Source organism: Monocercomonoides exilis, assembly GCF_001643675.1.
Source record: "Monocercomonoides exilis strain PA203 chromosome Unknown scaffold8-1962414, whole genome shotgun sequence".
Taxonomy (NCBI): Eukaryota; Preaxostyla; order Oxymonadida; family Polymastigidae; genus Monocercomonoides; species Monocercomonoides exilis.
The window spans coordinates 1,501,306-1,529,231 of NW_027150553.1; the positions used below are offsets into that span (position 1 = coordinate 1,501,306).

General features: G+C 35.2%; 8 protein-coding genes across 8 annotated transcripts; 5 read left to right on the forward strand and 3 right to left on the reverse strand.

Moving 5' to 3' along the window:
• Positions 1-382: 382 nt before the first annotated feature.
• Positions 383-2,231, forward strand: MONOS_13996 (uncharacterized protein; the record flags this gene model as incomplete). Its single annotated transcript, XM_067866755.1, has 3 exons — positions 383-395; positions 532-1,335; positions 1,567-2,231. 3 exons carry the CDS (start codon positions 383-385, stop codon positions 2,001-2,003), a joined length of 1,254 nt encoding a protein of 417 aa, XP_067733106.1. The 3' UTR covers positions 2,004-2,231.
• A 4,130-nt stretch (positions 2,232-6,361) lies between these two features.
• On the reverse strand, positions 6,362-8,955 carry MONOS_13995 (uncharacterized protein; the record flags this gene model as incomplete). Its single annotated transcript, XM_067866754.1, has 4 exons — positions 8,784-8,955; positions 6,946-8,625; positions 6,680-6,851; positions 6,362-6,530 (listed from the first exon to the last, which is right to left on the reverse strand). The coding sequence occupies exons 2-4, from the start codon at positions 8,285-8,287 to the stop codon at positions 6,362-6,364; spliced, it is 1,683 nt and encodes a 560-aa protein (XP_067733107.1). The 5' UTR covers positions 8,288-8,625; positions 8,784-8,955.
• A 1,159-nt stretch (positions 8,956-10,114) lies between these two features.
• On the forward strand, positions 10,115-11,165 carry MONOS_13994 (uncharacterized protein). Its single transcript, XM_067866753.1, has 2 exons — positions 10,115-10,212; positions 10,710-11,165. The coding sequence occupies exons 1-2, from the start codon at positions 10,210-10,212 to the stop codon at positions 10,974-10,976; spliced, it is 270 nt and encodes an 89-aa protein (XP_067733108.1). The 5' UTR covers positions 10,115-10,209; the 3' UTR covers positions 10,977-11,165.
• A 416-nt stretch (positions 11,166-11,581) lies between these two features.
• On the forward strand, positions 11,582-13,594 carry MONOS_13993 (uncharacterized protein; the record flags this gene model as incomplete). Its single annotated transcript, XM_067866752.1, has 4 exons — positions 11,582-11,584; positions 11,653-11,657; positions 11,827-11,861; positions 12,012-13,594. 4 exons carry the CDS (start codon positions 11,582-11,584, stop codon positions 13,592-13,594), a joined length of 1,626 nt encoding a protein of 541 aa, XP_067733109.1.
• A 4,253-nt stretch (positions 13,595-17,847) lies between these two features.
• MONOS_17156 (uncharacterized protein) lies at positions 17,848-18,387 on the reverse strand (the record flags this gene model as incomplete). Its single annotated transcript, XM_067870049.1, has 3 exons — positions 17,848-17,928; positions 18,114-18,188; positions 18,256-18,387. The coding sequence occupies 3 exons, from the start codon at positions 18,385-18,387 to the stop codon at positions 17,848-17,850; spliced, it is 288 nt and encodes a 95-aa protein (XP_067733110.1).
• A 295-nt stretch (positions 18,388-18,682) lies between these two features.
• Positions 18,683-19,867, reverse strand: MONOS_13992 (uncharacterized protein; the record flags this gene model as incomplete). The annotated part of the gene is made up of 3 exons (XM_067866751.1): positions 18,683-18,693; positions 18,767-18,783; positions 19,623-19,867. 3 exons carry the CDS (start codon positions 19,865-19,867, stop codon positions 18,683-18,685), a joined length of 273 nt encoding a protein of 90 aa, XP_067733111.1.
• Positions 19,868-23,131: 3,264 nt separating this feature from the next.
• MONOS_13991 (uncharacterized protein) lies at positions 23,132-24,567 on the forward strand (the record flags this gene model as incomplete). Its single annotated transcript, XM_067866750.1, has 2 exons — positions 23,132-23,136; positions 23,190-24,567. 2 exons carry the CDS (start codon positions 23,132-23,134, stop codon positions 24,565-24,567), a joined length of 1,383 nt encoding a protein of 460 aa, XP_067733112.1.
• Positions 24,568-25,532: 965 nt separating this feature from the next.
• Positions 25,533-27,299, forward strand: MONOS_13990 (uncharacterized protein; the record flags this gene model as incomplete). The annotated part of the gene is made up of 1 exon (XM_067866749.1): positions 25,533-27,299. One exon carries the CDS (start codon positions 25,533-25,535, stop codon positions 27,297-27,299), a length of 1,767 nt encoding a protein of 588 aa, XP_067733113.1.
• Positions 27,300-27,926: the final 627 nt, after the last annotated feature.

Sequence of the window (27,926 nt, forward strand, 5' to 3'; positions counted from 1 at the left end):
TGTTAATTATAAAAAGGATTCTAATTATTTGTTATATTGTATTTTTTGTATTTTTTTGATTTGGTTAAGTTATTTTGTTTTTGATATTTCAATAATGTTCTTTTCATTTATTCTTTTCTATTTTTCTGATGTTAGAATCTTTTCAGAAGTCTTTGATAGCAATGAATGCGAATGGAACATGGAAAGAAGGCAGAAAATGGAAATGGGAGAAAAAGAGATTATCAAAGAAATAGATGAGGATGAATGTTGGAAAACTGTCTCTGATCAGTGGAACCGAGGGGAAAAGATGCTTTTCCATTTTTAACAACATGGTTTTCAGAAGCAGCAGAAGAGATAGTAAAAGGATCTGTCTTTTGGAAATATTCTGCTACATGGCGCGGAGATGCAAAACAGGTGTATGATAAAAAAATTAAAAGAGAAGGAAGAATTTCAGTGAGTGAATCGCGTTTCTCATCTTTTCCCCATTTTTCTTTTCACCATCTATATCCCTTATATCCCTCTTCAAACTAATATTTTTCAACATATCAACAGCAAATGAGGCATGCTCTCCTTCAACAACAATGTCAACCCAAACCACATGTCTGATGAGCAGCTGTTCATTTTCATCAGTTAGCGACACATATGATGGCGGGATTGTTCATTCCCTCAACAACCCCTATGCCTCTTTGACTGCCTCAAACACCTCGTTTGTCAGATGTTGTCGTACAAGAAATGTTGTTTGCGAAGGAAATGCAGAGGTACCATTGAAGCCAGACAGACAGAACGAAACATTCAATGGAGCAAACACATTCACTTGGTGCGAATGGAGTGAATCGAAGGCAACAGGAAAAGGTGAGACATATTCCGATGGCACTTCGAACGGTGGCGCAATATTCATGTATGGTCAATCGTCCGCAACTGTTTCAGTTTCGCATTGTGCATTCAAGGAATGTGTTGCGTATTACGCAGGCGGAGGGATTCATTGCTATAGTATTAATTCTGTTGAGATTGTTAACAACACGTTCGATTCATGTAATGCGCAAAATCGATATGGAGGAGGGGTGTTCGTTTATACGATTTCGTCGTGTGTTCGGATCAGTGGATGTGAATTCCAGAATTGCAAAGCAAATAATGCTGGAGGAGGACTTTTTCTCGAAAATTTTCAGGTTTCAGGAACAGGATGCATTGAAGCAGAAAATGGAGGAGGGGAGAGTGCGTGTGTGTTTGACTGCGGTTTCACTTCATGCTCCCTTTCAAGTTCAAGTGGCGGAGGCATGTATTGTCGAACTGTTCCTGTCACATTTAAAATGAGGAGCATTCAATTTATTTCATGTTCAGCAGCTGCAAATGGAGGAGGTTTTTGGATTAATCCGAATAGAGAAAATGCGCCAAATGATAGAATCTATTGTTATTTTTTATTTTTTCACGAATGCAGATGTAGAACAACATCCACACCATATGGTCATGACGTGATGTATTATGATCAAAATAATCTCTTTTTATCACAAAATAATCCATTTCATGAATGTTACACAACAAACACAGATGGCCAGAGAGTATGTTATGGATATGATTTATCGAATTCAGGGAGTTGGGCATATCAGTACACGGAAAAGAAGGATTGGCTGAAAGACAAGACGATCTATGTGTCAGCGAATGGAAATGATGAGCATGAGCTGTGTGGGGCAAATGAATCAAATCCGTGTCTAACGGTGAAGAAGGCATTTGAAATGAGCGAGGTGCAGATAAGCTTGGCAATCACGCTGCTGGATGGAAATCATCAAAATGAGACAACAACTATTAAGATTGGAGAAAAGAAAATTTCTGTTGTTGGGACTGGCAAAGAGAAGAGTTTGATTGGAACAGAAAAGCTTTCTTCTTCTTCGGCAAGAGCGCTGTTAAGTGTGATGAGTGGATATTTGGGAATGAGTAAGTTGATGGTTGACTGCAACTCAAATTCAAGTACTTCGCCGAGTGTGGCCGTTGTATCTGATGGAGCAGGCGGGACACTTTCTCGGGAATAATGTTTCAGGAAGAGAGTTATTTGTATGCAGAAAACGATAGCCGAAGGATGCAAATAGACATGGCTTGCCATGGCAGTGATATTTTCATCGTGCCCTGAATCAGTTCTTATGTGTGCATTTTTTCTTTCAAAAATTGTTTGTAAATGAAATGCATCAGTTGATATGTGTTTCTTCTTCTTTTTTTTTTCTTTTGGAGGGAGGGGAATAAAAAAATAAAATATTAAAAGCAAAAAAAAAAAAAAAAAAAAAAATCTTAGCTTATGGATGAATTATTTATTTTTAAAGAGGAACTGAAAAAGAAAAAAATAAAAACAGTTGTTGTTTGATCTTTCTCTGAACCATTTAACTCATCAATCCCTTTTTGTCAATGATAATATTTTTATTTTTTGATTTTTGAAGAGGCTTGGAGATGTTCAAGGAGATTCAAATAAATATTATTATTATTATTTTCTGAATATTGTGTTTGTTTTGTGAAGCATTTTATGAGCATTATGTTTTGGAAGTTTGTTTTTGTTTACAGATGTGTGATTACTGTCTGAGAGTTTTTTCAGAGAAAGTTATTTCTGATTTTAAAAATACTTTTGAGGTTGATTCGTCACGGGCATTTGTTTGTTTTCTATAGCACGCACACAACACATTCAAACAAATAGAAATCAAAAAATACAGACATTTAATAAAATGCTTGTGTTTTGTGTTTTTTCTTTCCATGTTTTTTTTTCTGCAAAAATCTTTCATTCTTCAATAAATAGTGTTTTTTTCTGTGCGACTTTGTTTTATAGAAGAATTAAAAATTTTTGGAGGAAAACAAGGAATTGCAATTATTTTTCATTTTTCAGATGAAAGAGAAGAAAAGAGAAGATGAAAGTGGTTTGTTTCTTTTTTTTCCCCAACAATGAAATGTTTGTTCGAGAGAAATGTGAAAATAAGAAAAAAAACATGATCAATGACATTGATCCGATTGAATTCATGAGTTTATTCAATGGAGTATGAATCACTCAGATTTATTCTTTTCTGTTGAATCCCGATAATATGACAAAACAATGAAAATACTGATTTCAAAAAGAATCACCCATCCATTTCCTTGAGAAAACAGGAAAAAATATTGATTTGGAACTCTTCCTTTGATAAGTTGTGATTCACCAAAATTATTCTTGAACAACCTTTTTGAAATTGATTGAATGAGAATATGATTTCAAAAATCAACCATTTGTTCCATTTTGTTTCCAAAAAGTCTATGATTCCGTTTTCATTTTCCAAAGTAATTTAGGAACATTTCCAATTAAAAATGAATTAAAATAACAATCTTTTTTTTTTTGATAAGAAATATTATTTGCAGAAACATTCGTGATTATTTATTTGAATTTAATTGGCTTTTTTGACAATTTTTTATTGATATGTTTCTTTGGTAATTGAAAACGGAATTATTGACAAATTGGAAACAAATTGGAACAAATGGTTGATTTTTGTAATCATGTTCTCATTCAATCTATTTCAAAAAGGTTGTTCAAGAATAATTTTGGTGAATCACAACTTATCAAAGGAAGAGTTCCAAATCAATATTTTTTCCTGTTTTCTCAAGGAAATGGATGGGTGATTCTTTTTGAAATCAGTATTTTCATTGTTTTGTCATATTATCGGGATTCAACAGAAAAGAATAAATCTGAGTGATTCATACTCCATTGAATAAACTCATGAATTCAATCGGATCAATGTCATTGATCATGTTTTTTTTCTTATTTTCACATTTCTCTCGAACAAACATTTCATTGTTGGGGAAAAAAAAGAAACAAACCACTTTCATCTTCTCTTTTCTTCTCTTTCATCTGAAAAATGAAAAATAATTGCAATTCCTTGTTTTCCTCCAAAAATTTTTAATTCTTCTATAAAACAAAGTCGCACAGAAAAAAACACTATTTATTGAAGAATGAAAGATTTTTGCAGAAAAAAAAACATGGAAAGAAAAAACACAAAACACAAGCATTTTATTAAATGTCTGTATTTTTTGATTTCTATTTGTTTGAATGTGTTGTGTGCGTGCTATAGAAAACAAACAAATGCCCGTGACGAATCAACCTCAAAAGTATTTTTAAAATCAGAAATAACTTTCTCTGAAAAAACTCTCAGACAGTAATCACACATCTGTAAACAAAAACAAACTTCCAAAACATAATGCTCATAAAATGCTTCACAAAACAAACACAATATTCAGAAAATAATAATAATAATATTTATTTGAATCTCCTTGAACATCTCCAAGCCTCTTCAAAAATCAAAAAATAAAAATATTATCATTGACAAAAAGGGATTGATGAGTTAAATGGTTCAGAGAAAGATCAAACAACAACTGTTTTTATTTTTTTCTTTTTCAGTTCCTCTTTAAAAATAAATAATTCATCCATAAGCTAAGATTTTTTTTTTTTTTTTTTTTTTTGCTTTTAATATTTTATTTTTTTTATTCCCCTCCCTCCAAAAGAAAAAAAAAAGAAGAAGAAACACATATCAACTGATGCATTTCATTTACAAACAATTTTTGAAAGAAAAAATGCACACATAAGAACTGATTCAGGGCACGATGAAAATATCACTGCCATGGCAAGCCATGTCTATTTGCATCCTTCGGCTATCGTTTTCTGCATACAAATAACTCTCTTCCTGAAACATTATTCCCGAGAAAGTGTCCCGCCTGCTCCATCAGATACAACGGCCACACTCGGCGAAGTACTTGAATTTGAGTTGCAGTCAACCATCAACTTACTCATTCCCAAATATCCACTCATCACACTTAACAGCGCTCTTGCCGAAGAAGAAGAAAGCTTTTCTGTTCCAATCAAACTCTTCTCTTTGCCAGTCCCAACAACAGAAATTTTCTTTTCTCCAATCTTAATAGTTGTTGTCTCATTTTGATGATTTCCATCCAGCAGCGTGATTGCCAAGCTTATCTGCACCTCGCTCATTTCAAATGCCTTCTTCACCGTTAGACACGGATTTGATTCATTTGCCCCACACAGCTCATGCTCATCATTTCCATTCGCTGACACATAGATCGTCTTGTCTTTCAGCCAATCCTTCTTTTCCGTGTACTGATATGCCCAACTCCCTGAATTCGATAAATCATATCCATAACATACTCTCTGGCCATCTGTGTTTGTTGTGTAACATTCATGAAATGGATTATTTTGTGATAAAAGAGATTATTTTGATCATAATACATCACGTCATGACCATATGGTGTGGATGTTGTTCTACATCTGCATTCGTGAAAAAATAAAAAATAACAATAGATTCTATCATTTGGCGCATTTTCTCTATTCGGATTAATCCAAAAACCTCCTCCATTTGCAGCTGCTGAACATGAAATAAATTGAATGCTCCTCATTTTAAATGTGACAGGAACAGTTCGACAATACATGCCTCCGCCACTTGAACTTGAAAGGGAGCATGAAGTGAAACCGCAGTCAAACACACACGCACTCTCCCCTCCTCCATTTTCTGCTTCAATGCATCCTGTTCCTGAAACCTGAAAATTTTCGAGAAAAAGTCCTCCTCCAGCATTATTTGCTTTGCAATTCTGGAATTCACATCCACTGATCCGAACACACGACGAAATCGTATAAACGAACACCCCTCCTCCATATCGATTTTGCGCATTACATGAATCGAACGTGTTGTTAACAATCTCAACAGAATTAATACTATAGCAATGAATCCCTCCGCCTGCGTAATACGCAACACATTCCTTGAATGCACAATGCGAAACTGAAACAGTTGCGGACGATTGACCATACATGAATATTGCGCCACCGTTCGAAGTGCCATCGGAATATGTCTCACCTTTTCCTGTTGCCTTCGATTCACTCCATTCGCACCAAGTGAATGTGTTTGCTCCATTGAATGTTTCGTTCTGTCTGTCTGGCTTCAATGGTACCTCTGCATTTCCTTCGCAAACAACATTTCTTGTACGACAACATCTGACAAACGAGGTGTTTGAGGCAGTCAAAGAGGCATAGGGGTTGTTGAGGGAATGAACAATCCCGCCATCATATGTGTCGCTAACTGATGAAAATGAACAGCTGCTCATCAGACATGTGGTTTGGGTTGACATTGTTGTTGAAGGAGAGCATGCCTCATTTGCTGTTGATATGTTGAAAAATATTAGTTTGAAGAGGGATATAAGGGATATAGATGGTGAAAAGAAAAATGGGGAAAAGATGAGAAACGCGATTCACTCACTGAAATTCTTCCTTCTCTTTTAATTTTTTTATCATACACCTGTTTTGCATCTCCGCGCCATGTAGCAGAATATTTCCAAAAGACAGATCCTTTTACTATCTCTTCTGCTGCTTCTGAAAACCATGTTGTTAAAAATGGAAAAGCATCTTTTCCCCTCGGTTCCACTGATCAGAGACAGTTTTCCAACATTCATCCTCATCTATTTCTTTGATAATCTCTTTTTCTCCCATTTCCATTTTCTGCCTTCTTTCCATGTTCCATTCGCATTCATTGCTATCAAAGACTTCTGAAAAGATTCTAACATCAGAAAAATAGAAAAGAATAAATGAAAAGAACATTATTGAAATATCAAAAACAAAATAACTTAACCAAATCAAAAAAAATACAAAAAAATACAATATAACAAATAATTAGAATCCTTTTTATAATTAACAATCTTCACACACTTCTTCTTCTTGCGCCTCTCAAAATGTCGTTCATTTATGCCTGCAAAATCCATCTGCTCTGTCTCAGCTGCCAATGTCACAGACAATAGCATTGCTTCTCTTCTGCTCCAAAATTGTTGCTTAATTCCAATCTCAGCTTCGCTTGCACTCGAACAACTCATACAACCAAAATCTTAAAGACTGACGAGTATGATGAAGAAAGCGAAGAAGAGGAAGAGGATGAAAATTGTTGAATAAGATAAAAACAGCTTCTGTTTCAATCGAACTCTCCGTCCTCCCTTTCCCAATGACTAAAATCTTCTTTTCCCCAATCTCAATAGTTGTTGCCTCGCTTGTGTGATCCCCTTCCATCAGCGTGATTGTCAAGCTTATCTGCACCTCGCACATCTCAAACGCCTTCTTCACTGTCAGACACGGATTTGTTTCATTTGCCCCACACAGCTCATATGAATCATTCCCATTCATTGAAACATATAACGTTTTATCTTTCAGCCAATCCTTTTTCATTGATTGATCATATGTCCAGGCGCCAGCATTCGAGTAATTATACGCATAACACACTCTCTGTTCATTCGTGTTTGTTGTGTAGCATTCATAGAACGGATTGTCTGAATTCAAAAAGACATTATAATAATCAACATAATAGGCATCGTGACCATATGGAACATTGGCCAGGCATTTGCATCCGTGGAAGAACAGGAAATAACAATAGATTCTATCATTTGGCGTTGTTGCTCGATTTGGATACAGCTCCAACCCTCCTCCATTTGCAGTTGCTGAACATGAAACAAACTGAATGCTCCTCATTTTGAATTGCGTGGTAGGAACAGTTTTACAATACATGCCTCCACCATAATAATTTGTAACTGAACATGAAGTGAAACTGCAGTCAAACACACACGCACTCTCCACTTCTCCACTTTCTGTTCCAATGCATCCTTCTGATACATTAAAATATTCTAATTTCAATCCTCCTCCATATCCAATCGCTTGACAGTTTTTGAACTCGCATCCACTCACCCGAGCACAAGTAGAAATGTCATATAAATACACACCTCCCCCATATCGATTTGAGGAGGCACAGCAATTGAAAGAGCTACTTTCAATGGTCGCTGCTTTGATAGTATAGCACATGACTGCTCCCCCATGGTAGTGTGCAGTGCAGTCATTGAATGAACAATATGAAACAGAAAGTTCTCCAGAATTGAGATTGTACATACAGATGGCTCCTCCACTTGACACTCCATCTGAAACAGAATCGCTTGTTCCGGTTGCCTTCGATCCATTCCATTCACACCAAGTGAACGTATTCGGTCCATTATCTGTTACATTATGTCTTCTTGGTTGTTTCTTATTATTTGAAGTTCCATTGCATTCAATATTCCTTTTCCTGCAACATCCAGTGAATGAGGTGTTTGAGACAGTCAGAGAAACCAAGGGGTTGTTCAGAGAGGGAACAATCCCTCCATCATATGCATCACAAATAGAAGAAAATGAGCAACTACTCATCAGATAAAAGGCTTGGGAGAATGTGGTTGAAGGCAAACATGCATCATTTGCTGTTGAAATATTGAAAAATGTGAGTTGTGAGAAGGAAACAAGGAGCATTGAGGAAGTTGAAAGGAATAGGGCTTGATTCACTCACCGAAACATTTCCTTTCCCTCTCTCATTTTCCATAAGCCTACCATGCCTCTCAACGAGATATTCATCAAGATCCAAATGAGCTTGAGTTCCCTTTTCCTGCCTCTTCTCCTGCTTCTAAAATGCATATTTCCAAAAGAAAAGCTTCTTTTTTCTTCAATGCCTCCAAATTGAAACAAGAACATAGTCTTCCTCGTCATTTGCTTTCCCTAAAATCTCTTTTTCTTCTATTGCCGCCTTCTGCCTTTTTTCCACGTTCCATTCGCTTTCATCTCTTATAAATGCGATCGCAAAAATCAAAATTCTTAAAAATAATTAAAAAATTAAGAAAAATAATAAAAATTTAAAATAAGAAATTAAAGGATATAGAAAAATTTAAAAGAAAAAATAAAAAAATTAAAAAAAAAAATAAATTAAAATAAATCATGTTATGAGCTTTTTGATAATGAATTTTCTTCACACATTTTTTCTAAATCATCGGCTCTTCTTCATATCCTCTTCCTCTCTAAATATTTCTCTGTACTGCCTACAAAACTCATCTGCTTCGTCTTCGCTGCCTAAATTACTGCTAATAACTTCGCTTCCCTTTTTCTTCCTAAAAATATAGCCAAAGTCCAGTCCTCAGCTTCGCTTTTGCTCAAATAACTCCACCAACTTCATTCCAAAAAAGAGAAGAAGAAGAGGAGGAAGAGACGAAAAGAGAGAAAAAGGCAAAAATGATAGTGACCAAGAAGTCGAAGAAGAGGGAGATGACGCGACAACGAAGATAAAATATGTGTGTATGCAATAAAATTTGCTGATGTGATGCAAATGAAAACAATGACGGCGAAGAAGAAGATGATGAAAAAGAAGACGAAGATCTTATAGAAATCTTAAATGTCGGATATCTTCTATCAGAAGATATTCTCAGCATCGCAACCTCGTTCTCTTCTTCAGTTGCAAATCCTTCGATGGCACAACGCAAAAGGCGATAGCAAAATGACTTAAATCCATTTTGCCTGTAATCCACTCCAAGCTGCCTGTATCACGCCAAACTGCCTGATTTTCTCGTATATTTGGTTCAAAAGCCAAGTAATCAAATCCAGTTCCATCGCTCCCCCAGGTCCATAAAAGCAATGTCTTGCCCTTCTTATCCCAAGAAAGGCACCTTGCTCTGTCCCAACTGACTCCAATGTCCTGTTTCAGTGATTTGTCCCAATCACCCCAACAATGCTTTTTCTGAAAATGTCCTCTCAATATTTTTAAAAATAGTTCCCTTTTCATAGTCATTGATCATCCTTCCTTTTTGCCTTGGATATCTTCCAACCCCGTTGATTTCTGCTCCATTAAATTTCATTTTTCGTCGTATTTCTATCCATCGCGCATGTTTAGTCCAAAATGAGTAACATAAACATTTATGATAAAATATATTCAGGATCTAATATATTTGTAAGATAACATTTGTCTCGCTTCCTCGCTGTTCTGCTCTGCATGGAATAAATTGTTCATTTTAAATATAAATTGACTGAATCACAACTTTGGAGAGGATACAGATAATAATATCTTCACAATCAACAGAAAAATATAAAATACATACATTGAAAATTCTTCATTTCCATCGAAAATATTGTCGCTCCACAGCCATCCATCAATCAATATGAACAATTTCATCTTCCATCAAGCAAACATTCTTTTGTGATACTCAACCCTTTCACTGGAAATATTTCGTTTAGTCAACCTGTCTTTGTTTTCACTTCGGAGTCTCACTCCGTTGACAGTTTCTGAGCATTTGGCATTTCTTGATCATGTTCCATAACGAATAAGAGCCACAAAAGAAAAGAAAGTCCTACTCGATGTGCCGTGGCTGAATGGGCATATGAAGACAATGCGATAACAATAGGATGGATTTATGGTGTGGGGTGAAGGAGTTGAGTTCTTGGAGGAGGCAGGGTTTAGAGAGGGAATGGAACGATTAAAGGATGTTTTTTGTGGAAAAGAGGTGTTTTTGTGAAGTTTAAGAGGCATAATGGATGTGTGGGAGATGGATAAGGATGAGGTTGGGAGGGGTTATTTTTGAGAATTTTGCTATTGGGAAGGAGTTGAGGCAGTGTTTATTATTTGAGAAATGGAATTTGATGTGGAGGAGGTGGGATAAGAGGGGAAAACAAGAAGGGCAGAAGATGGGTGGAGTGAATAGAATATATTTATTGGAGGAGAGGATTTGAGATAGAGAGATGTGTGGAGGAGATGTTTTTTTATTTTCAAATGCAGGGAGAGAGAGGGGGTTCATATGAGGCGGAGCAAAGAGAAGAGATTTTGTGGATGAACAAGTAGAGGGGGAAATGGGGTTGAAGAAAAAAAAGTGAGAGATATTTATTTAATATTTTAAATTTTTTATTGAATGGATAGTTTGGTCGCGCCTTTCATTTGCAGGGCAAGGGATGGAGGCGGAGGCGGAGGAAGACGGGAAGAAGGAACATCAGGCGCAACACTTTGCATTGGGGGTATGGAGACAGAGGTGCGACAGGGATGGAGCGAGATGAGGGGCTGACCAGGAAATGGTGTCTTGCGCCAGAGACAGAAAAAGGATGGAGATATTTAATTTTGATTAGGAGAAGGATGACGGGAGAAGAAGTAACAGGGAGTGAAGGAGAAGGGATTTGGGCGAAGGGGTAGAGACATTTGGTGGAGGGGCGTTGATATTTTGGAGGAAATGAAGAGAAGAAGAAGAAGATTTGGGCAAGGGATGAGAAGGGATTCTTCAGATGGAATACTCATGTCTTTTCATTATTTTACAAAATAGAGTTTGTGGAGGTTATTTGAGTGGAAGCAGAACAGAGGATTGAGCTTTTGTTAATATTTTAAAAAGAAGAAGAAGAAAGAAAGAAAAAAGTCAGCGAAAGGCGGTCATTGCGAAAGATGTAGGTTTGCATTTTTTTATTAATATTTTTTATCAAATGTTTTTATTTTTTATTATGAAATTAGGATTTTTTGCAAGAATGTTCAACAACGATGAATGAACAAGGAATATGGTTTGAGGGGATATTGGATGCATTAAAAGAAATCAGGACATAATAATTGGAGGGGAGTAATGAGAAATGAGCCGGATGAAATATAAATGAAAGGAAAAGAGAAGAAGATATTTTTATTTGAAGGTTTTGGAAGGCATTTACGATGAATCTTGTTTAAATCAAAAAGGAATGGCGGAAAATTGATGATACAGCAAAAGAAGAAATTTGGCAAAAAGTCGAGAAGAAGAAGTGGAAGATGGTGAAAAGAAAATGGTACGGGGCTTTTCATATTTTTATTATTGAAATTTTTTTGCAATTTTGTATTTTTGTATTTTTTTAAGATTTTGTTTTATTAAATATATATATTTTTAATGATAGCAGGGGTTTTTGCGTGAATATTCAAAAGCGATGGAAGTGAATGGAATATGGAAAGAAGGCAGAATTTGATCCCAGAAGAAAAGGGGATTTTAAGGAAAGTTAATGACGAAGAACATTTGAATTCCGTTTCCATTTAGCGGAACAAAGGGGAAAAGATACTTTTCTTATGGGAGTATGCATTTCAGAAGCGGAAGAAGAAATAGGAAAATGAAGAGTTTCAGTGAGTGAATCACGTTTCTCCTCTTTTTTGCCAATTTTTTATCACCGCCCTCTACACCCCTTATATCCCTTTCTCATTTGTCATTTTTCAACATATCAACAGCAAATGATGCATGCTCACCTTCAACAACAACGTCATCCCAAACATCATGTTTTATGAACAGCTGCTCATTCTCATCAGTTTGTGATGCATATGATGGAGGTATTGTTCCTTCCCTCAACAACCCCTCATCATCCTTAACTGTTTCAAACGCCTCATTCATTGGATGTTGTCGGACAAGAAATGTTGTATGTGAAGGAAATGCAGATGGAAAGTTGACTCCAGGGAGGCAAAACGAAACATTCAATGGAGCAAATTCATTCATTTGGTGTGAATGGAATGGATCGAGGACGACCGGAACAGAAAATAAATGGGAAGACGGAGTGTCAAGTGGTGGTGCAATCTGCATGTACAGTCAATCAAATGCTATAATTTCAATTAAGCACTGCTCATTCAATGATTGTTATGCTTATTGCGATGGAGGAGGAGTCATGTGTGCATATATCGAATCTGTTGAGATTGTGAACAACACGTTCAACTCATGCACTGCGCAAACTTGGGCTGGCGGAGGGATGTGCATTTATGTGATTTCGTCGTGTGTTCAGATCAGCGGATGCGAATTTCAAAATTGCAAAGCAAATAGATATGGAGGAGGACTTGATCTTGATAATTTTAATGTTTCAGGATCAGGATGCATTCCAACAGAAAATGGAGAAGGGGGAAGTGCATGCGTGTTTGACTGCTGCTTCACTTCATGCTCAGTCACAAATTATTATGGTGGAGGTATGTATTGTGCAAATATTCCAATCACGCAATTCAAAATGAGGAGCATTCAGTTCATTTCATGTTCAGCATCTGCATATGGAGGAGGGTTGGATTTATATCCATACAGACAAGCATCACAAAATGATGTGATTTATTGTTATTTCCTGTTCTTCCACGAATGCAAATGCTCTGCAGATACTCCATATGGTCACGATGCCTATTATGTTGATTATTATAATGTCTTTTTGAATTCAGACAATCCGTTCTATGAATGCTACACAACAAACACGAATGAACAGAGAGTGTGCTATGCATACAATTATGCAATTGCAAAAGATTGGTCATATAACCAAACATCAAAAAAGGTGTGGCTGAACGAATGGTCGAAGGTTCTGTATGTGGGCGCTAATGGAAGTGACTCGAGTGGGCTGTGTGGGATGGGCGAATCGGCTCCATGCCAGACGGTGGGACATGCAGTGGAGACGGGCTTGGAAGAGCTGAGCTCATCAGTCACGCTGATGGAAGGGAATCATGTGAGCGAGACAGCAACTATTGATATTGGATCAAAGAAGATTTCAGTCATTGGGAAAGGGAGGACGGAGAGTTCGATTGGAACAGGAGCGCTTTCATCAGCTGGAGCGCTGTTCAGCGTGTCAACAGGTCATCTTGGTTTATTGCACATGAAGGTTGACTGCAACTCAAGTGCAAGTCCTTCGCCGAGTGTGGTTGTGGTGTCTGATGGGAGTGGGTCACTCTCGTTGGAGGATGTTGTGATCGCCACGAGTAAAACAGGAAATTATGTGATGTCGTCGTCAGTGTTTGTGGTGCCGCTGTCACAGCTGTCGATGGTTGATGTGGTGATCAAAGATATGAAATCTTGAAATCACTATTCTTCTTCCGGTATCAACAATCAAATATTGTTTTTTGATCTCTTTTGAAATTTGTTTGCTGGTTATATATATATATATTTATATATATTTAAAAAAGAAAGAAGAACCAAAATAACAAATTTAATGCTTTGGATCGTGGGAGCGGGGATTGGAGTTGATTTTTGATTCTTGTATTTTTTCCTGATTTTTTTGGAAAAAATTCATAATTGTTTCAAATTAAATTCTAATTAGAAACAAAACTTTTGCATAATTATAATAATTATAATTTTGTGTCTTCATAAAAATGTATTTTAAATAATTTCTGTTCAAATTAATAATTTTAAGAAAACGACATGAAAAATAATCGAGACGTTCTTTTCATTATCTTTCAAGTCAATTCTCTTTTTCCATTTATTTCTAACCAGTTTATGAGCCAAACTTTATTGATTTTTTATTTTCTATGGATACAGAACAGTATATTTTTTCTCGAACAATGTTGTGTTCAGATATAACACGGGACAAAATACAGAACTTCAGGCTTTTTCATTGAAAAGAATTGCAATCATCATTATCTATTTACAACCAAAAAATATTAACTAAGCAGATTCATTTTTTCGAATTTGAATAGCGCATATGACATAATGTTATTATATCAATGTTTCCTGTTTTCAATATGAATGTTCAATCAATTTTGAAATCTGATTAGGTTTAATAAAGTTATGAGTGAAATAAAGATTGTATGACTTGTGCAAAAAAAAAAAAAAAAAAAAAAAAAAAAAATACTTGAAAGTCTGTATTTTTCTCCATATAATTTTATTTTCAACATCAATGTTTGGAAAAGAAAAGAAACATTCAGTTAACAAAACAAAAACAAAAATAAAAACAAAAACAAAAATAAAAATAAAAATGATAAAAACACGAGAAAATTTGAACGTGTTTTGAGAAAATATTTGTAATGCGGCAAACCATCAAAAAAATCATGATAATAATTCAATTTTTTGATAAATTAGATTTTTTAAATTTTTGAATCATTCTTTTTGATTTATCATAAATGCAAAATACTCCATTCAATCGATTCGATAAGTTTTTGTTTATAATTGTGAATTGTTTCGAATGTTTCAAAATATTCCAAGAAACAATTTTTGATATTCTGAGAAAGGGAAAAAGAAGTCGAACAAATAGTATCTGCATTTTTTACAAAACATCGAAAATTATCGCTTTCAGAATTCGTCTTATCTCAAAACCACAATATAAACCATTTGAGTATTTTTTTCAACAAAAGTGATACCAAATTCATGAAAATATAAAAATTATCACATAATTAAATAAAAATGATGCAACGAAATTGGAATTCTCCAAATTCCATAATCAAAAAAACATTTGTTCAAAAAGTTTGCAATGAAGAAAAAAATTCACATTCCCACAAACAAAGAATGATTTCATATTTTAGGAGATTCTTATCTAAAAATCACAAATAAATAATTATCTTTAAGTGCGATATTTTGAATCTCTTAAAGCATTTTTGCATTCATTATGTCAATTTTCAAATTAAAATTTCCTTTTGTTAACATTCGACATCAAGAGATTTCATGAGATACATGTTGAAATTTGACTGATTGATTGAAAAAAATATATTTTTTATCAAACGATACAAAATTCCAGCCAAACATAAAATTTTCACTACAAATTTTCTTTGAAAAATTACCACTTTATTAAAGAAACTTTTCAGAAGGGAAGTGATAATATTTCATGATTATTCAGGTAAAAAGGGAAAAAATAAAAAATTCAATCAAGATTTTCTGAACAATTTATTTCAAAAAATTATTGAAAAGACAACGTACTGGTTCAAAATAATGGAAAATGCAATGATAATAAAACATGAAAACAGACATTCGAATAAAAAACTTTGAACATTTGGGGGGAAAATACGGACTAACAAGCTTTTTTTTTTTGCGCAAAGAACTTTGAAATTGTTTCACTCATAACACAATTAAACTTTTTTCAAATTTCGAAACAAATTAAGTTTTCATAATTATTAACATGCATCATTGATATTATTTCATATTATTTTGAAATATTGTTTGAGTTCTAAAAAATGAACCCGTTTTATTCATATTTTTTGATCACAAAAAGTTCATCCATTTTGCAAAATTTTCATTGAAAAAGCTTGAAATTACATATTTTCTCCCATTTTTGTAATAAAAAGCAGTTGTTCTTGCTCTTATTTAATATAAAGCAAAAAATCATCTTTTTGAGGATTAAAAAGAATATTATTCAAAGAATAAGTTAAGTTCGGGTAAGTTTCAAATAATTCTGAGGAATCAGTTAATTTGACAATAACAATCGAATTATTAAATTCTTTCAGTTGAAAGAAATCTCCTCAAGTTTTTGAATCTCTCTTTAAAACATTTTCTTTTGCATCAATATAAATTTATTTTTTTTCCTATTCATTGACTTTTAACTTTCAGAAATATACAATGCATTAATTTTTATTAATAAAAAATATATTGAAGACGCAAGAAACAGTTGAAATGTTGGCAATAATCCGAAAAGCACAAAAATTTAAATAAAACATATGTAAAACAAAACAAAACAAAACAAAACAAAATAGTTTGATCAAAATGAAAAATTTTCGAAAACAAATTTTAAAACTAAACAATCAAAACTTTTTTTAAAAAAAAATAACAGAAAAATAAATCATGATATATTTGAATGTGAAGTTAGAAGAGAACAAACAACACAAACACAAAATATGTTTTATTTTTTTTTTTTTTTTAAAAAAAAAATAAACAAATCAACATAAAATTAAAACTTCTCTTAGTTCCCATCAGTTGGTAACTTCCTAATGATTCATAAAATTAAATGATATTTTTTTTTTTTTAAATAAAAAAGGTTAAAAAAAATTATCTTTTATAACATTTTCAATTGGTTGTTAACGGAATAAGTTGCTATACAATTTGCAACAAAAATTATTAAAATGGCAACTGAAACGAAACAATGAAATAAAAAACAGAACATCACAGAAATAGCGAACTTGGAAGCTAACGAAAAAAACAAGAACAATGCTGTTAAAAAGACTGGCAAAATTAACAATCCCTTTTTTGTTATTCGTATCAAAGACAGATCGGATTGAGAAAGCTTAAATTGCAAGTTGTCCAACGATTCATCAGTTCAACAGAACAATAAACAGAGAACAATCATGAGAACTTCTAAAAAGATTCGAAAAGGAAGAAGGCATAAAAGAAAGAAAGAAAGAAGGAAGGAAAGAATAAGAATTATTTTTTTTTTTGATTTTCATGCTAAAAATGAATTCATTCCCAGATTCTAAGAGATAGCAAATGACTTGACAACTATTATTCTTATTGTGAAATTCTATTTTGAAAAACTGACAGAAATAACATCATTTTCTGTGAAGAATCAATAAAACTGGAATATTTGCAGCTCATTCAGCGAAAGGAACAACAACAACAGCGTTTCATAGAAATATTCCATTATTTGGGAACAATTGAAACAGAGATAGAGATAGATAGATAGAAATACGGTGAATATGTAATAATAATAATGATAATAATAATTATTATGAAATCATGAAGAAGAAGATTTAATAGAAGAAGAATTAGAAATCAGAATAAGAATAATAATAATTTTGAGATGTGCAGAACATTCAACATAAAGTTAGGAGTATACTATTTGTTCTGCTGCATGAACAAAACATTCACACAACAATCAATAACAAGGAAGGAAAGAGGAAGAGGAAGAGGAAGAGATGGAGAAAGATAAAGAGAAAGGAGAGAGAGAGAAAGAGGAGAAAGAGAGAGAGAGAGAGAAAGAAAGAAAGAAAAAGAGAAAAGGATAGAATTTTATTAAAAACATGGAGCAATTATTGAAGATCAACCAAAATGGCTCAAAAAAATTGAATCAAACTTTTTGACTCTTCTGCTGCTGCTTCCGAAAAGATTTTTGTAAATGAATTCCACAAAAATTTCTTCCCCATTCTCTTCAGTTCTTTCCGCCTCGCTCATTCTGCCAAACGCTCTTCAGTTGCTGCTTTCTCCCAGTTTTTTCCAGGAATGTTCATGAAAAAAGTACTGTTTCCACATCCCGTATTTCATGCTCCCCCAGCGCTTCTGACAGCACCTGATCGCATCACACATCAATCAAATCAAAAAAATAAAAATAAAAATAAAAATAAAAAATGAAACATGAAGAAAATGAACAAACAAGAATAAAATACCTCCACAAATCTTCATTTCTCTTCACTCCCCTCATCCCCTGTTTGCCTCTCTCCAAATACCTCTCGCCCCAACATCATCCACTCCAAACACCACACCACACCACGCCTTCGCCTTTCAAACTCAATTCCAAATAAAGTAAAATTAAATGTTGTTCTCACCCGCTCTTCCATTGCCCATTCAACATCACTCTCACCATTCTTCTCTTCCCTTCTTCCTCCATCCAGCCCTCAATCCAAAAAAAAAAATGAAATATCTCTTCTTCTTCTCATTCTTCAAGATAGTCTTAAAAAAAAAACAGTCTGCGTTCCATCGCCATCCCTCAGCCGACATGTGATGGCTTTCCATGCATCTTTCCGCAATTCACCCAATATCTTCAATAAAAAAAAACAAAATTAAAAATATCAAATATATAAATTCTCATGAAACAAATCGTCAAACCTGTCTCCTCCTACTCCCCGAAAGGCTCACAAAGCAATCGCACATTCCCTTTCCTGTGCTGCCTCGACTGCCCAGATGAGCATGATTGCATCCCCAAACATCGCCAGCCATCAGCTCCCCAAAATACAACATCCAACTCGCTTTTGTCACCCCCTTTAAAATAAAAAAAATATGTGGATATAAATTCCACTTGCAATATGTTCCTCCACCAAGCAGGCACTCCACCCCGCACTCTCCATTCCCCTCCCCTTTCCTGCTCCTTCTCACAATCATTGTTTCCCACGCTCGCCTTTCTTTTCTAAAAAACGAACTGCTGAAAAATAATCCCATCAAACACAGCTGCTGCAAGCACCATTTTCTCCTGTGCGCATCCGCTTCTCTGATCAGCCCCAAACTGAACCCTGCTCCCCACAAACAATCTCGCCTATCAATCAAACACTGCCAAACACACGAAATTCAGAAAATGAACAAATACATCCCCAAAACAAGTTTAATTTTTGTTTCCACACACCCCTCTCAACTACGTCCCTTTTCACTCAGCCATTGCCGAGAAAAGAAAATATCAAAATGATTTGTTGGTTTGAGTCTTTTTTGTAATGGATTCAATGATCATCAGATTTGAAAAAACTGGAATATTCCATTCACAGAATGAGAAATCCGTGAGTGAACATTATCTGTAGAACTAGGAATATTATTTCCTGTGGAGGCAACAAGAAACGAGGCAATGCAATATTTTTGGAATTCTGCCTGATGATTTTTGGTAATTGGATGGCCAAGGGGAATGCAACAATTTCATCAAAACACAAAAATGATATTGTGTGCAATTCATATTGTTCTATATATTGTGAAGATATTTCCATCTGTATCCTCTCCAAAGTGCAGGAATCCAAATAATTGTTGAAATGGCCAATCTCCGCTTTGTGGAGCAATGCGATGAGAATGGAGCAGATTATTGTATAGCAATTTGGAAATAAATGAAGTTTCGGAAGATACATGATTTTTATAAATTTTTATTTGGAACAAGAGGTGAAAACAAATTCAACTTTCATATTATAAAATGAAGACAAAAAGTGGATGGAATTCTGTGAAGGACAAAATCTGCACAACATTATGTAGAATTTAAGAGCGTAAGGCAGATAGAGAAGTTTGGGGTATTTTTTGGCAAGGAAAGCTGTGGTGAACGAGCAAAGCCAATTTCTGGATGTTCAAGAAAACAGAAAGAGGGCAAAGAAGCGTTGTTGAAGACAAGAAGGTTTCCTTGTTGGACAGCCAGCAATTAGCAATTATGAGGGGCTAGAATAATTTTTTAGTGCGAAAAAAAGAAAGCAGCGGGATTGGGGATTGGAGAGCGGGAAGCGAGACGAAACGAAAGGATGTTTGGAGACAGGGCAGGAAAGCGAAGTTCGCAAAGGGACTGCAGCTTGAAAGAGACGCTGAGGGATTGCAGCTGTGAATGCGTGTGCGTGTTGGAGGAGGTGTTTGGAGGGGTTGGGGGAGGGAGATGGCCGTTCTGTCTTGTTCCAGTTCCAGTTCCAGTTCCAGTTCCAGTTCCAGTTCCAGTTCCTGTTCTGACCCATTCTTCTTCAGGTGCTGCTGCTTGAGCAGGTGTCATGGAAGGATGGCCATCGAGGTCTTTGGTGTGCCATTTGCAGAAGGGCAAGGCAGGCGAAGGAGCGGGCTATTTAGTTGCAGCTTGAGGCAGCAGGATGGCAGAAAAGAAGGCGGGGTGTGTGTGTTTGAGCTTTTGATGAGTTGAGGAGCAGATATTTCTGAGGAGATGAAAATTATCAGATGAATACATTGAGATGAAAAATTTGAGATTTGGATGATTCTTTCGAAATGAGTGAGGCAGCAGAGGGGGCGATTTTGCTGGGGATTTTGGGAGCAGGAGCAGTTTGTGGAGGCGAGGAGAAGAGGGAGATGGGATGAACTGATGGATGGATTTCATGAGAGATTTCTTTGGTGTTGGTGGGCAGTCACATTGCTGGGCAGGGGAGTTTGGAAAAGGAGGGGCAGAAAGAAGGGATAAAGCGGAGAGGAGAAAAAGAGGAAGAAAAAGAGGAAGAAAAAGAGGAAGAAAAAGAGGAAGGGGAGGAAGGAGATTGAAGAAGGTGCATCAGTTGAATTGATTGGAGTTATTATGAATGTTGATTGTGGGCGAGAAATGTCAGAAATGGGTATGTGGGAGGAGGCGTATTAGCGAGTTTGCCGAACAGGATTGCAGAGTGTCTTTTCTTCTGTTGAAGGAGCAGGGGTTTATTCGGGGAGTGGAGGGACAGCAGCACGAGGATGAGGAATTTGGAAAGGGAGCGGGGGAAGTTCTGAGGAAATGGGGAGGAAGAAGCAAAACCTGAGGGTGTATGTTTGCTCGTTTTTTATTTTTTATTTTTCATTTTTTATTTTCTGTTTTTTGTTTTCTATTTTTCATTTTTTATATTCTAATTTCCGTTTTTTTATTATCCATTATGTGTTTTATGTTATAAATATGATAATATTTTTCACAGAGAGACAATAAGTGGGATTGGGTGAATGCTGCTGGATGGGATAGAAGAGATTGGAAGAGAAGAGGAAAGTTTAGGAAACGAAGGGGAGGAGCATTTGCGTGAAGAAAGGAGAAAGGAGAAAGGAGAAAGGAGAAAGGAGAAAGAGGAAAAGAGGAAAAGAGGAAAGATGGATGTGAATGAGAGATGCAAGAGAAGTGTGCAGAAAGGAAGAATTTCAGATGGGCGATGAATGGGAAAGGTTTTCATTTTGATTGCTTGTTGAAAAGCGGGCAAAGCAGAAGAGAAGGGTGAAATGGAGAGGCTCAGAAGAGCGGGTATTTTTATTTGGCTGTGCAGAATATGAACCGAATATTTATTTATTGATTTTGAAATCATCTTCAAAAGCGTCTTCCTTATTTTCTTCATCCTTTTCGTCTTCTTCGTCTTCGTTCTCGACTTCTGCACAATTTTGAATGCTTTTCCCCCCTCATCTTCATTTCTGTGCACTTTTTGATTGTTGCAGTGTCGCAGGAACTGTGGAGAGCATTTCTGAGTTCAGAAAATGGGCGGGATGAGAAATCATTATGTTTTCAGCCTCTGTCGCTGCAGTCTCCTTTTCTGCTTGAATGCTATTTTTTTTATTAGAGAATGGAGCATTTTGCTCGATGCATCTGTTGGTGTGTGCTCGCAGTGGATGCAGCTCATCAAGAGAAAGTTTGGATTTGGCTTGGTGGAGGCGAGGCAGACGAGGAAGACGAGGAAGACGAGGAAGACGAGTCATAGAAAGGCGTTGAAAAGTATTAATGGAGACAGTTTTGAAGAGAGATTGGAGAGAGCGAAGCAGAAACATGAACAAGAGAAGCTATTTGGTGAAACCGCGGAAATAATCTGGATTTTTTTTTTCCCACTTGATATGGAGGTATTTTGGAGTCTTGTAAAAAAGGATTTGAGAGGGAAAGAGAAGAGGGAGAAGGAGGAGATGAAGCAGAAGAGGAAGGGATGGACTGAATGAGCTGGCAGGAGAAGAGAGGGTTGGGAGATTGAAACGGGGGAAATGAGGGAATAACAGAAGAGGTCGAAGAAGAATCTCTCTTTGGTGAGTTGAGGGAGACGCTACAAATTTGAGGCATATTTTGAATGTGTGTGATACCTTTCTTTCTTTCTTTCTTTCTTTCTTCGTTTTTTTAATTTTTTGAAACCTCAATTTTATTTATTTATTTTTTTATTCAAATAACAATTAATTTATATTTATATTTATATTTATATTTATATTTATATTTATATTTATATTTATATTTATATTTATATTTATATTTATATTTATATTTATATTTATATTTATATTTATATTTATATTTATATTTATATTTATATTTATATTTATATTTATATTTATATTTATATTTATATTTATATTTATATTTATATTTATATTTATATTTATATTTATATTTATATTTATATTTATATTTATATTTATATTTATATTTATATTTATATTTATATTTATATTTATATTTATATTTATATTTATATTTATATTTATATTTATATTTATATTTATATTTATATTTATATTTATATTTATATTTATATTTATATTTATATTTATATTTATATTTATATTTATATTTATATTTATATTTATATTTATATTTTTCGGGTATTATGATTATCGCTGGGATACTCAATGCGAATGCAAGTGCACGCATAGCAGAAAGATTGCAGAAGGAGACGAATGAAGGGTATATAGATGAATGAACAAGAGGAAATAAACGAAATTGATAGAAGAGGATGAATTTGAAGATCTATGCAGCGATTTGAAAAGAAGGCGATGTGATAAAAGAATAAGCAGAAAATTGAAGAAATGGTTGAAGAAGATATTTGACAAGGATTTGAGGAGAAAAAAAAGAAGAAGGGATTGGTGAATCAGAAGATTTCAAAAAGAAAATGGTACAGAGTTTTTCATATTTCATATTATATTTTTTATGTTTTATATACGTATATATTTTATTTATTTATTTATTTATTTATTTATTTTGTATTTTTGTATTTTTGTTTTTGTATTATTAAATATTTTTTAAAAATAATAATAGGGGCTTTTGCGCGAACACTCAAAATCGATGAAAGAAAAAGGATTTTTGAAAGCAAGCAGAAGATTGCAACAGAAGAAAAAGGGATATGGGGAAAGCAGACGATGAAGAAGGGGCAAAATGCAGGAAAAGGGATATGGCCACATTAGGATATTTTGCAACGCTTTGCCATGAATCATTGAGAAGAGAAGGAGGCAAAGAAGGAAGTGTTTCAGTGTTTTTTCTGTATTTTTCTCTTTACCCTCCAAGCCCCTCATTTTTCTCTTCCAACTGATTTTTTTTTCAATATCTCAACAGCAAATGATGTATGCTCATCCCCAGCAACTATGTCAACCCAAACCACATGTTTTATTAACAGTTGCTCATTTTGGTCTGTTTGTGATGCATATGATGGCGGGATTGTTCCTTCCCTCAACAATCCCTTGGCTTCATTGTCTGCCTCAAACACCTCGTTTGTGGGATGTTATCGGACAAGGAATGTTGAATATAATGGAACTTCAGATGGAAAGTTGACTCCCGGAAGACAAAACACAACGGAAAATGGAGCAAATTCATTCACTTGGTGCGAGTGGAACGGATCGAAGGCTACTGGAAATGTTCAAGACGGTTCTGACAGCGGTTCGAATGGCGGTGCGATTTATATGCATAATCTTAAGTCTGGAGAAATGTTCGTTTCGCATTGTGCATTCAATGACTGTTACGCAAGTTGGGATGGAGGAGCCATCATGGCACATACAATCAAATCGGTAGACATCAGAAACAACTTTTATAATTCCTGTATTGCTCAAAATCAATTTGGCGGAGGAATGTGTGTTTATGCGATTTCATCATGTGTTCGGATCAGCGGATGTGAATTCCAGAATTGCAAAGCATATACCCATGGAGGAGGACTTTTTCTTGATAATTTTAATGCCACAGGAGCAGGATGCGTTGGAATAGAAAAAGGGGAAGGGGAGAGTGCATGTGTGTTTGACTGCATTTTTACTTCATGTTCACTTACAAGCAATTATGGTGGAGGTATGTTTTGTAGAAGTGCACCTGAACAATTCAAAATGAGGAGCATTCAGTTCATTTCATGTTCAGCAACTGCATATGGAGGAGGATTGTATTTTGAACCAAAGAACACAGCAGCTCCAACTGATGGGATTTATTGTTATTTCCTTTTCTTTCATGAATGCAAGTGCAGAACGGCTTCAATTCCATATGGGCATGATATGATATTTGCAGATTATTACAATCTGTATTTGAATTCTGGAAATCCGTTCTATGAATGTTACACAACAAACACAGACGAGAAGAGAGCGTGTTATGCGTATAATTACTCGAATGCAGGTGCCTGGAAATTTGATCAAACAATGAAAAAGATGTGGCTGAAAAGAGGGATTCTCAATCGATTTGTGGCAGTGAGTGGAGGAAACGCAGAAGAGTTGTGTGGATTGGATGAGTCAAGTGCATGCAGAACCATTGGTGTTGCAGTTGAAAAGAGCGTGATTCAAGTGAGCCTGTCAGTCACGCTGATGGAAGGGGATCACAAAAGTGAGGCAACAACGATTGCGATTGAGACAAAAAAAATTTCAATCATTGGGAAGGGAAGGGAAGCATGTTCAATTGGAACAGAAGTGAATTTGTATTATTCATCTTTCTCATCTTCATCTACTCATTCTTTCTTCTTCCTGCAATTTTTCCTCAGAAAAAAAGTGATTCAACTGCTTCAATTCATTTCATGTCAACTTTAAATTTGTAAGATCCTTATTTTCAATTTCCCTTCTCTTATAAGTGTTTGCTGAAGATTTTTGAGACAACGAATAAGGAGGAGCAGAAAGATAGAGGCGGAGCATTTGGAGCTGCTAACTGTGAAGGTGCTGTCAAATGCTCGTTTATAATCACTAACTTTTTTGTAAATAATTTTTAAAATAACTTCTTCTTGGCCTTCATCATCATCATCATCAACATCATCATCATCCACTTCTCCTGATTCATCAGTTTTGTCATCTCCTTCTATTTGTCGTTCAATATCTTCTTCAATAATTACTTCTTTGCCTTCTTTGTCATTCTGGTCTATTTATTAGATTCTTGTTATTGAAGTTTTTTGATTCAGGGAATCTGAGGACTGGGCTTTGGCTATTTTCTTTTTTCTTTTCTTTTCTTTTCTTTTTTGGAGTAAAATGGGGAAAATGCTATTGGCATTTGGATCGTCGGCAGAGATGGGGCAGGCGGGTGTGTTAGCAAAAAGGAGCGATATTTAGAGGAGGAGAAGGAGGAGGGGGAAAAGAAGAAGAAGAAGAAGCAGAAAATGAAGTGGAAAAAGCCGATAAAAAAACGGTACTGGTTTTTCATAATTTGTATTGTATTTTTATTTATTTATTTGTTTGTTTATTTATTTTTATATTTTGTATTTTATTTTATTTTATATTTTTAAATTTATAATTTATTTTTTAAATGATAGCAGGGACTTTTGCATGTATATTCAAAATGAATGGATGCGAATGGAATAAGGTTAGGAGCGAAAGATGGAAACAAAAGGAAAAACAGAGATGTGGGAAAAAGATTCATTTCAGAAGAGGCAGAAGAGATAGAAAAATGGGCACAGCCATATTGGGTTATTTTGCGATATTTTTCTAAGAGGGGAAAGGAAGAGAAGGAGTTATTGAATGGAATATTTCTGTGAGTGAGTCAAGCCCCATTCCTCTCAACTCCCTCGATGCCATTTGCTTCTCTCTCCAAATTATCATTTTTCAACTTTTCAACAGCATCTTCAGATTATTCACCTCCAGCGACTACATCAACCCAAACCTCGTGTTTTATGAACAGTTGCTCCTTTTCATCAGTCTGTGATGTGTATGATGGAGGGATTGTTCCTTCCCTCAACAACCCCTCATCATCCTTAACTGTTTCAAACGCCTCATTCATTGGATGTTGTCGTACAAGAAATGTTGTATGTGAAGGAACTTCAGATAATAATAAAAAGCCAGGGAGGCAAAACGAAACGGATAATGGAGCAAACTCATTCACTTGGTGTGAATGGGATGGGTCGAAGACTACTGGAGAAATTGACTCTAATACAGACGGGATATCGAGTGGAGGTGCAATTTTCATGTACAACAAGGGAAATGGAGAACTATCTGTTTCTCATTGCTCGTTTAATAATTGCTTTGCATACAGCCGTGGAGGTGGAATTATGTGCAACACAATAAAGTCTGTGCGTATCGAAAATAATGTGTTCAATGCGTGTACAGCTCAAAACCAACATGGAGGCGGAATGTATGCCAGCTCCATTTCATCATGTGCTCGGATCAGTGATTGCGAATTCCGGAATTGCAAGGCATCAAGCTATGGAGGAGGATTAATATTGCAATCATTTCAGGTTTCTGGAGAAGGATGCATTCCAACAGAAAATGGAGGAGGGGAGAGTGCGTGTGTGTTTGACTGCATTTTCACTTCATGCTCAGTTTCTGCAAATAATGGTGGAGGCATGTGTTGTCAATACGTTCCAACGAAATTCAAAATGAGGAGCATTCAGTTTATATCATGTAATGCATCGGCATATGGAGGAGGATTTTGGTTTTATCCCGTTCAATCAACAGCGCCAAGTGATGGGTTTTATTGTTATTTTTTGTTCTTCCATGAATGCAAATGCAGAACAACCTCCACTCCATATGGTCATGATGTGATGTATTATGATCAAAATAATCTCTATTTATCCCAAAATAATCCATTTCATGAATGTTACACAACAAACACAGATGGCCAGAGAGTATGTTATGGATATGATTATTCGAGTACAGGGAGTTGGAAATTTCAGTACACGGAAAAGAAGGATTGGCTGAAGGACAAGACGATTTATGTTTCGGTGAATGGAAATGATACATCTCCATTTTGCGGGGCAAATGAATCAAATCCGTGTCTGACAGTGAAGAAGGCGTTTGAGATGTGTGAGGTGCAGATAAGCTTGGCAATCACGCTGCTGGATGGAAATCATGAAAGAGAAACAACAACCATTGATATTGGGACAAAGAAGATTTCGGTCATTGGGAAAGGCAAAGATAAAAGTTCGATTGGAACAGGAGCCCTTTCATCATCTTCTTCTTCCTTCTCATTTTCATCTGCTCATTCTTTCTTCTCCCTATTTATCATTTATCCTCGAGAAAAAGTGATTCAACAGCTTCGGTTCATTTCATGTCAACTATTAATCTACAAGAATCTTATTTTCAATTATCCTTCTCTTGTTATTTTTTCCGAGCAGACATTAGATATTGCAAAGAAGGAGCAGAAAGGCGGAGGAAGAGCATTTGGAGCTGCTAACTGTGAAAATGCTGTCAAATGCTCATTTATAATCACTAACTTTTTTGTAAATAATTTTTTTTTCAATAGAACTGCTTCCTCCTCTTTTTCGTCTTCTTCTTCTTCTTCTTCTTCCTCTTCATCTTCCTTTTATTCATCATCGTCATTGCCTAATTTTACGATTTGAGCTGTTGGAGTTATTCCACTTGAAACAGAACTGAGGATTGGACTTTGGCTATTATTTTTAGGAGAAGAAGAAAAGAAACGGAGGCGGGACAAATGAATTTTGCTGACAGAAAATAACGATATTTTGGGGGAAAAAAAAAGGAAATGAAGAAGAAAGGACGAATTAGAAAAAGTGTGTGAAAAAAATTCATTATGAAATAGTTTGTTATTATTTGTTATATCTTATTTTGCTTTGTTTTGTTTTAAAAAATTATCTTTCGTATTTAATTACAAATTTATATTTTTTCCCTCAATTATTTAATGATTATAGGGGCATTTGTGTGGTTATTCAAAAGCGATAAATGCGAATGGAATGTGGAAAGAAGACAGGAAATGGGAAGCGAAGATAAAAAGAGGATTTGTCGAAAGATGAATGATGAAGAATGTTGGAATTTCGTTTTGATTTAGAGGAATAAAAGGGAAAGATGATTTTCTTCTTATGGATATCCCTTTGAGAAGCAGCGGAAGAGGCGAGAAAAGGGATTTGAGCTTATTTGGAAATTTTGCTGCATGACGCCAAGAGGCATGAGGAAGAGAAGGAAGCTTTGAAGAAAGAATTTCAGTGAGTGAATCTCACTTTTCCTCTTTT